This window comes from Marmota marmota, unplaced genomic scaffold (assembly GCF_001458135.2).
Source record: "Marmota marmota marmota unplaced genomic scaffold, marMar, whole genome shotgun sequence".
Classification (NCBI taxonomy): domain Eukaryota; kingdom Metazoa; phylum Chordata; class Mammalia; order Rodentia; family Sciuridae; genus Marmota; species Marmota marmota.
Genome location: NW_026000026.1, coordinates 69,776,984 through 69,787,110, shown reverse-complemented (window position 1 = coordinate 69,787,110; position 10,127 = coordinate 69,776,984). Strand labels below are relative to the sequence as shown.

The 10,127-nt window shown below is 45.3% G+C and overlaps 1 protein-coding gene across 1 annotated transcript in view; it reads right to left on the bottom strand.

Annotated features, from left to right (window-relative positions):
• Fam53c (family with sequence similarity 53 member C) overlaps positions 1 to 9,124 on the bottom strand; it is a 25,129-nt gene extending 16,005 nt beyond the window's left edge. Inside the window, exons 1-4 of the mRNA XM_048811870.1 lie at positions 7,481 to 9,124; positions 6,066 to 6,295; positions 5,651 to 5,708; positions 444 to 1,228 (exon numbers count right to left, since the gene is read on the bottom strand). Of these exons, the coding sequence (XP_048667827.1) occupies positions 444 to 1,228; positions 5,651 to 5,708; positions 6,066 to 6,143 (921 nt within the window). The 5' untranslated portion in view covers positions 6,144 to 6,295; positions 7,481 to 9,124. The remainder of the gene's footprint in view (positions 1 to 443; positions 1,229 to 5,650; positions 5,709 to 6,065; positions 6,296 to 7,480) is intronic.
• Positions 9,125 to 10,127: the final 1,003 nt, after the last annotated feature.

Sequence of the window (10,127 nt, the reverse complement as noted above, 5' to 3'; positions counted from 1 at the left end):
AAAAAAAAAAAAAAAAAAAAAAAAAAAAAAAAAGACATTCAGTGCTAAAATTGAACAGTCCAATGCAAACCAGGTTGGTGGATCATCTTACCAAAAGCTCAGACAGGCCAGGTATGATGTCACATGCCTATAATCACAGACTTAATCACAGCCTCTAGGGAGGCAGGGGTAGGAGGATCAGGACAACCTCAGCAACTCAGTAAGACCCTGTCTCAAAATAAAATAAGGGCTTGGGATGGAGATCAGTGGTAGAGCAATTGCCTTGAATGTATTAGGCCCTAGCTAAATCTCCAGTACCATTAAAAAAATAGGATAAAGCTCAGACAGAAAAGAGCTTTCAGGGAAGCTCTAACAAGGAGACGGCTCAAAAGAAGGAATAAAAACGATGCCCCGACCCCCCCCCCACATTCCTATCCAAGCTCTCCCCATCATATTGGTCCCACCTGATTCATCTTGTCAAAGTCCAAGGAAGGCCGCAGACGCCGGGGATCCTCCTCGTGGCGCCGCTTGACCCCAGTCTTGCGGGCATCCAGATCACAAGGCTGTGAGCGGCTTCGGGGAAGGTTACGGAGACCTCGAGGTCGCCAGGGTAACTCCGGGGAAGATGCAGGGGAACTCCGGGCAGACGGCAAGAAGCGACTTGCCTGTGGGCCCAGGCTGGGTGACAGGGAGAAGCGGCGCTGGGGTGGGCAGGGTGACAGGGACTCAGCATCACTCTCCCAGGAGCCACTTTGAGGGGAGGTGGCACAGGGTCGAGAGGAATCTTGGGTCAGGGCCAGACTGAAAAAAGGGGGACTGTAGGGTCTGTGGGCTGGGGCACATTGAGAAGAGGCACTGGGAGCTTGGAGGAACCTGAGGCTGGAGACCCGCTTGGGAGGGCTCTGGTGAGGCACCTGCGGCCCACCCCCTCCACCAGTGCCCCGATGCTTGATGGGAGTCCACAGCTTGGAGGGGGCGGGCCGCCACACTGGCTGCCAGCGAGACAGGTCCACGGGCACTGAGAGTGAACGGCAGTGCCTCTTGGATGGAGGGGCAGGGGGCACAGGAAGCTTCTCTGGGTCTGGGGGCTCAGGGCTTAGGACTTGGGAGAGGGGTTGCTCCTGTGGGGAGCTTCCCCTACTGGGTGGTCTGAGGTGCAGGCTTAAGCCTGAGGGGTGATAGTTGAAGTTGAGGCTGTCTTGGAACTCAGCACAGGAACAGTGGGGCAGGCCCCTCCAGGAAGCACCTTCTGGAAGGCATTCATAATAAAATATTAATGAGAGCTAACACTTTCTGAGAGCTTATCTGACACACAATGTACTGAGAACTTCATGTGGTTTCCCAAAAACCTCTATAAGAGAGGTATTATGATTATCCTCATTTCACATGAGACAAGTTCAATAACTTGCCCCAAATAGCTTAGCAGTCAAATGACTAAAGCAGCTGGGCATGGAAGTACACGCCTGTAATCCCAGCAACTCAGAAGGCTGAGACAGGAGGATTGCAAATTCAAAGCCAGTCTCAGCAACTTGGCAAGGCCCTAAGCAAATTACTGAGAGACTGTCTCAAAATAAAAAATAAAAAGGGCTGTGGATGTGGCTTTGTGGTAAAGCACCTCTGGGTTCAATCTCCAGTACCTACTAAATCAATCAAACAGGATTCAAATCCAGGTCTGTGTGATATCAAGTTTTTTTGGTTGTTGTTGTTGTTTTTGTATTTTAAACCCACTCTATTATACTGCCTCTACTTTGAGAAATCACCTAGAATCAAAAACATTTCAGGCTGGGTGCAGTGGCACACGCCTGTAATCCCAGCAATTCAGGAGGCTGAGGCAAAAGGATTGGGAATTCAAAGCCAATCTCAGCAGATTAGCAAGGCACTTAGCAACTCAGTAAGACCATGACTCTAAATAAAATATAAAAAAGGGCTGGGGATGCTTCTCAGTGGTTAACACCCCTGGGTTCAATCCCTGGTACTAAAAAAAACAAAAAAACTATTTGAGGGCTCAGAGGTAGAGTGCCTGCCTAGCATGTGCAAGGCCCTAGATTCGATTCCAAGCACTACAAACAAAACAAAAACCTGTATTTCATATGCTGCCTTCAACTCACTTTCAAAGATAAAACATTACATGAGAAACAAACACGTCTGTGTGTGTGCCAGGCTTACCCTCACTCCACTCCATCTAACCCTATTTCTAACCACTCCTCCTTGCTCCCTGCCCAGGTTCTGAAAAGCAGACTATACTTTCTTTCCTTGGCCTTCTCCCTTCTCATATATCAACAGGACGAACAGAATTTCAGGGCTGCCAAGAAGTAAGAGGTAATTAAGCAGGTGGGAGATAACTTTTATTCCTAAGGCCTGTTTATTGTTTATTCCTAGAGAGGAAAAACAGAATGGGGAAGACCTTTGATGATAGAATCTGTGCTTGGGAAACCCTAAGACTTTGAACTGTTGATGTTCCGTTCTGTCTGGCTACCCAAATACTCTGATTCCCTTCTCTTTGGCCTTCTCTTAAAGCCAAACAGATGGGGCCAAGAGAAGGAAGGGGAAATGGGCTAAAAAGAATGATCCAATCAAAAATCAACTTTTGGGAAATAGCACACTGAGAAAGGGCCTACTTCAAGCTCCTCTGTCTAGTTGGCTAGTATATGAAGTCAAACTTGATGACAAAACTTTTAGCTAACTCAATTCAGCCAATAATTCCTCTGTTTGTAACTTCCATGAAATCAGGGACCATGGGTCTTTAAGGGTACTTATGGCATAATACCTGGCTTTCATCAAGTGTTTAACAGTAGGAAAAGACTGAATGAAGATGCTTTTCCCAATCCACTTTCCTTGCCAACTATCCCAGAAAAGAAAATGAGATGCTGAATAACCCAGCAGCATGGATTAGAGATTTCTGGCTGTCTATTAGTTATGCCTATGAATAGGCCCTAGTTCATAACCTAGGAATTTCCACCTCAGATATATTTTCACATGTGAAAAATGACTTATGAGCCAGGCATGGTGGCGCATGCCTATAATCCCAGATATTTGGGAGGTTGAGGCAGGATGGTTGCAAGTTCAATTCCTGCCCTCAGTAATTTAGTGAGAAGCCTGTCTTGAAATAAAAAAAATAAAAAGGGCCAAGAATGTAGTTCAATGGTAGACTACCCTGGGTTCAATCCCTGTACCACAAAATAAACAATTAAAAATGACCTGTGTACAGGTTTTATATAGTGAACAGAAGATTAGATAACCTAAACTGCCAGTAACAGTAATCAAACCTGTAATCCCAAAATTCAGGAGGCTGAAGCAAGAGGATCACAAGTTTATTTATCATTGATCACAGCCTCAGCAACTTAGCAAGCCTGTAAGGAACTTAGTGAGACCTTGTATCAAAATAAAAAGCAAAAAGGGCTGGGGTTATAGCTCAGTGGTAAAGCATCCCTAGGTTCAATTTCAAGTACTAAAAGAAAAACACAAATTTACATACCAAAAAATAAATAAATAATAACCTAACTATACATCAATAGGAGATTGGTTAAATAAACTATGGTATATTTTTTTCAGTATAATAAGATGCTGCTACATAAAACAAGGAAATGCTCAGCATACTGATAGGGAAAGATTTCCTAGTTGTATTTTGGAAGGGGGCACTGGGAAATGAACTTAGGGTTGCTTTATCACTAAGCTATGTCCCCAGTTCTTTTTAACTTTTTATTTATTTTTATTTTTTGCAGTACTGGGAATTGAACCCAGGGGTATTTTACCCAGCCCTTTTTATTTTATTGAGACAGGATCTCCCTAATTTGGCCAGGCTGGTCTCAAACTTGCAATCCTTTCTCAGTCTCCTGAATCACAGGGATTACACATATATACCACTGCATGTGGCTTCTTTTTTATTTTGAGAGTAGGTCTCACTAAGTTGCTGACAGTCTCTCTAAGCTACTGAGGCCTTATACTTAGAATCCTCTTGCTTCAGAAAACCCATCTTGGCTGTATTAAAAAAAAAAAGGGGGGGGGCCAAGGAGTGGTGGTGGCACACACTTGTAATTCTAGCAACTGGTGAAGCAGGAGTTCCAAGCCTGCCTCAGCAACTCAGGAATACCTGGTTTCAAAGTAAAAAGAGTTGGGGATATGATTCAGTGGTAAAGCCTCTCTGGCTTCAATCTCCAGTACCAAAAAAAGATTGTAGCATAACATATGTTTAAAAGTGGGAATAAATATATGCATTTGTATTTGCTTTTAACTGTATAAAGAAATTCCAGTTAAGTATATAAGAAATTAATAATAGGAGTGGCTTTTTTTTCTTTTCCCCTTCAGTACTAGAGATTGAACCCAGGACTTCATGCATGTAAAGGCAATAACCCCAGGTCTAAGAGTTATTTTTAGGGAGGTGGTAGGAGCTGGAAGAACAAGAGATAGGAGAAGATGACTTTTTTATGTGTGTGATGCTGGGGGCTGAACCCAGGAGTGCTCTACCACTGAGCTACAACCTCAGCCTTTTTTATTTTTATTTTTATTTTTTTAATTTTAGACAGGATCTCACTAAGTTGCTTAAGCCTTCACTAATTTGCTGAGGCTAGCCTCAAACTTGCAATCTTCCTGCCCCAGTCTCCCAAGTAGCTGATATTATAGGTATGCCCCACCTTGCCTGGTAAAGAATATACTTTTATCAGTATAAACTTTTGGTTGGTATTCAAAATTTTTTGAACTATATAAATGTACTACCTATTTAAAAATTAGATTAGCTAGGTACGATGGTGTCTGCCTGAAATCTCAGGGACTCAGGAGTCTGAGGCAGAAAGATTGAAAGTTCCAAGCCAGTCTCAGCAACTTAACAAGACCCTATCTCAAAATAAATAAAAAGGGCCAGGAGCACACACCTTAATCTCAGCAGCTCAGGAGACTAAAGCATAAGGATCACAAACTCAAAGCCAGCCTCAGCAACTTAATGAGACCCTAATTCAAAAACTATAAGACTGGGGATATGGCTCAGTGGTAAAGCACCTGGGATTTAAAAAAAAAAAAAAAAAAAAAAGATTTAAAAAGTCTCCATAAGCTATAAGCTATATAAGCTAACTAAGTCCCCAAAGGCACAAACAGAAAACTTTTATTCTAAGGCAGTAAAATGGAGACATATGCCAATCTCAGAGTGACCCTGGCAAGAAAAAAGTTGTAGAGGTAGGCTACTATTATGGTTTAGATATGATGTGTCCCTCAAAAGCTCATGTGTGAGATAATGCAAGAAATTTTAAGAGGTGAAATGATTGGGTTATCAGCCTTAACCTAATCAGTGTGATAACCCACTTGAATGGATGAACTAGGTAATAACAGGACATAGGTAGGGTATGGCTGAAGGAGATAGGTCGCTGGAGGCGTACCTTTGGGGTTTGTATTTTGTCCCAGGTGACTTGGTGAGTGGTATCTCTGCTTCCTGACTGTCATGTTCTGAATTGCTTTCCACTGTCATACCCTTCTACCCTGATGTTCTGCCTCACCAGAACAATGGAGTGGCCATCTATGTATTGAAACCTCTGAAACTATGAGTACTAAATAAACTTATCCTCTTCTAAGACTGTTCTTGCTAACTAAAATAGTTAGTTAGTCCTAGTCACTGGAAACCAGTGAAAGAAATACATGGATAGAGGCATGAACACATACACAAAACACACACATGATGCCTTACCAGACACAAGCTGGAAAGGGTTCCCACAGTTGGAGATGTCTGCATGATCAGGCAAAGGCTAAGAAAGAAAGAATAGCTATCATGATTTAGGTTCAGGGCACACTGACAAATTTCTAGAAAGCCCTCTTAAATTCTTTCCTGCAATTCATTTGCTATAGGGGTGTTAGAGACTTAGTAGAACAATCCACATCTTCTAATTTCTCAAACCCTTTTCCACCCAATTTTGATATCCCTTCTCTATCAATGGAAAAATCCCTGCCCCCTTCCTTTTGGGCTGGGTTCTAAGCCATTAGTGGCCTCTTTCAGTACAAGTACAATAATTATACACTACAGGACAAGGGTAAAGTAGTAGCAACAAACAGCCTCAGAAAAAAGGGGGAGGGGCCATGGAGAAGCAGGAAGACTGGTCTTTTACCAGACTGATGCTGAAGCGTGTACATTTCAGCTCATCCAGAGTCTGTTTCTGTAGCTGCTCAGTGATCAAGGTTATCATGATTCTCCCCAGGATTTTACTTGCACACTTTGGAGCAAATGATGGATGTCTTCCCTGTCGTTCTTCCAGACCTCACTCGTGAGCCGTCTTCTGCCACTGCAGCACCATTCTAGCACCATTGGGACTTCCCTCTCCAGTCATGCCTGCTGAGTCTGCCAATTACAGAGGGACCAGCCCCAAGTGATATTAGAGATATACCTGGTCCAGTGATGGAAAATGCATGGCACACATACCACAGCACCACTATGCCAAGCCTCTGGCAGATAATATTAATTGATCACAGCTTGCTCCTGATAAGCCTAAACATAGCCTCAGAAACATACTGAACGTGGAACTCCAGATATCTAGTAAAATAAACTGGAGTTCTCAAGCAATAGGTTGAAACCTATTTACCATTCCTAACCTGGTTCATGCTCTGCCATTTCTATCTGGAATATCAGAACCACTTAGAAAAGAGCCCAAATGGTTATTTCCATCCTGATTAGCCCAGTATTTATCTTCCACTCAGAAACTAAGAGAGGTACCTTCTCCTAAACTACAAAATAGAATACAAGGAGGGGCAATGGCTATAAGCATGACTTTCTACTTTAGACCAGAGTAAATAAGATTTTATGTCCTCTCATAGCCTGAACAACTGATATATTATTATTTTATAGATATCTTTGTGTATTCTCCTATAAATGGTCAGGATAATTCCAATTATATTTCAACTACACAGATTAAAAAAAAACTTCATGACTTCATTCAACTAAGTTGTTAGAATATCTGCAAAAAACCATGACTATAATCAATCAAGATTCTTTCTCATGTTTGAATTCTGATGGGGAAGCTAACTCACTCTTACTAGAGAACAGGCTTCAAGCCCACACAATTGCTTAAGGAGCCTTGCTCAAAGGAAAAGGGGAGGATAACCCAGGTTCTTCTATTTGTTACTAGAGATTTAACCCAGGGGCACTTTACTACTAAACCATATCCCAGCCTTTTTTATTTTGAGATACGATCTCTCTAAGTTGTTGAGGCTGGCCATGAATTTGCGAACCTCCCGTCTCAGCCTCTCAAACCACTGAGATTACAGGAATGTACTACCATGCCCAGCTTAACCTAGTGTCTTGAGGCAGGGAGAACCAGAAATGACCAGCACAGAGATAGCTCACCTGAAAATGTATGTAGCATTAGCTCATGTAACAATCAAGAAATCTGTCTTAATCAAATTAGCTGAGGCAGTTTTGGCAATCACTTCACATTCTTCAGTTTACTCATAAGTAAAATGGATACAATAATCTTAATCTCTCATAGGAATGATATAACATCATATATCAAAATATACAAAAACATACCATCTGACCTATAAAAATCAGGAGCCCACACAGACTGCTGTTTCTCATTCTTTCTGTTTGTTGTTCTTCAAAGCCTTGGCATGCCAGAAGTGATGGTATCATTAAGATGAAGAAGGCAATAGGGTCTCTCTCTGGTTGGATGCCATCCTCCCTTACCTGCTCACCAAGGAAGGAAGCCTAAGGCAGTACTTCCTTCTGTGACCTTGGGGGCAGATCACACTCTACAAAGGAGGGAATTATCCCTACCCAATTCTCACTTCAGAAGGAGGCCACAAGGAAAAGCAAAGAAATACACTTGGATGTATTTTGAGTTCTTTGGAAGAAAGACGCAGAAATCAATCATCATTATAGTTAACTATAATTTTCATGCATAATTATTACTACCACCCTGAACAAAGTTCCTGCTTCCTTCAAGCTCCTTTCAGTTGTTTCTCGCATGTTCTTGTGAGAGAAACTAAAGCTCATATCACTTCTGCTCCTGGTTTCTTAACTCTGCTCTCAAAGATCAACCAGAGAGGAACTTAACTGCAGGCTTTTACCCTAGAGACCCCAGGCCTCAGGCTGACCAGTCAAGAGGAGCACGGAGTAAAGCAAACTCTTTCAAGCTTTTCATGAGGGCTTTGAACAAGCAGCAAACTCCCACCCTCTCTAGGATCAAGTGAAGTGAGTGATTTTGTGTTTTTCTGCATTTTAATTATTGGGATGTGGCCACACACAGCGGTAACTGGAACAATGCTACTACTACCACACAACTGATACTCTCAACCTGAGTTTCCTAAAACAGGCCAGGCTGAAAGGGGGAACGGAAGCCATAAGGAATCAAACCAGGACACAAAAGAAGGCAAACCAGCTCCGCGAGGGGCCTCCTCTTTCTCAAGCAGGCACTGAAAAAAGTGTTAAGAAGCCCTCTCTTATCGCCTTCCTACCCCTTCCATTTTGTGTATCTAAGAGGTAGAGACAGCCCTGAACGTTCACTAAACTTAAAACTTCTCAGCCTAACTGGCAAGGGGCTCAGCCCTTTACAGACCAGCAGGCCGCTAGGCCCTTCCAGCAACCCCACCAGGCCTAACAGTCTAGGCTCTTCCAACACAAGCCCCCTAAAATAAAGATTAGACCCCCACTCCACTGCTATTGGTCAATAGTAACCCCTGACACTTGTGCTTCAGGGATGCTTGGGTTGTGCGGAAACCTGAACAACCTAGGATCAAGTAAGGCCAAGGGACAGGAGAGTCACAAATCCCCTGGGGATCTTCCCCCACCAGGTCCAAGCCCCTCGCCTCTGGTGGAGAATGAAGGAAAACACGAGGGAGGAAGGGAGGTACAAGAACAGGTAAGTGGGGATCTGACTGCTATTTTTCCATATGGTTCTTGTGGGGATAGGGGTGACAAGTGGGGAGCACCCCTCCCCCCACCCCGATGAAGAAGCAAAAGGCTAGGCCCCCTCCAATCTTCAACCTCTCCCTCTGTTGCCCTGACTGTCCCCGCGGGGTGGGGCATGGGGCGTACGCTAACCCCCCCCCACGGGGGGGGGAAGCTCTTTCAGAGGTAGGGGCTGTCGCTGGCTTCTTCCCACTCGGGTTCCAACATCTGGCCGCGGGAAGCGAACTCAGGACACTAGGGATGGGGAGGGTCTGGGACTTAAGACTCCGACACCCCCTCCCCCACCAAGTCCCGTGCTCACCCCGCGGAGGCGGCCTGTGAGGCCGGGCCGCGCGGACGGCTGGTCTGGGGGAGGGGAGCAAGGGAAGGAGGAGGGACGGCCGAGGTGCCCGCCCCGAGGCCCCAGCGCCACCTGCCCTCCGCCACCTACCGCGGCTCCAACAGCTCCCAGGGCCGCGGCCGGAGCAGCTCTGAGCGCTCGGTTCGCCCCACGGTGCCCTTAAAAGGCGCCGGCGTGAACCAACGGGCCTCTGAGGCGAGTGGGGGAACACTCGCGCTCGCAGAATCCCCCTGAACCTCCTGCGGAGTCCAGAGCTCTGTGTCGTTTCCCTCTTAAAATCTTCCTAGTGTAGCACTGTCGGGAACGAGCCTGAGGCTTTGATTTAATGATGGGGCGGTTTCCTCACTAATAAGTCAACCCCCCTCCAAAATATCACAGAAGGTGGAAGGGTCCAGTTGGAAGCATATCTTGAAACTCGTGGGGGAGGCCATGTCGGACGAAAGTAAACAAAGCCGTCGCTCTCGCCCTCCAGGTCTACATCTAGTCAGCTGCAGTCTCTCACAACCTTCCGGCCGCTTAACAGAATTAGCGACTTGCTTCTCACCTGTTTTCTCACCTAGACGGATACAGTCACCTTTCTGGAAGAATCCCCTTTCCCCCAGCAAAGGACCGGTCCGTGGCGTGAAGACTGCTGGGAAATGTAGTCCAAGCGCCGATCAGGGCCTGCTCTGAGTCCCTGGAGCCCCTCTTCCAGCAGCCGGATCGGCTCAAACCTTATAAACCAGGAGTTAACAATGGTTGCGGAGATGTGCTCACTTGATTCTGTAATTTACCCTCACCCAAAACACTTTGTAAAGCTGAGGAGGGCCCGTGGCCGTTCACCTCCTCTCCTCCCTTTACGCACCCCCCCCAGCAGGATGAGGTAATGGGGTTGTGATTATGACATCATAGGCGGTTCAGTTGCTTGCGGGGCGGCGGGGGGGGGGG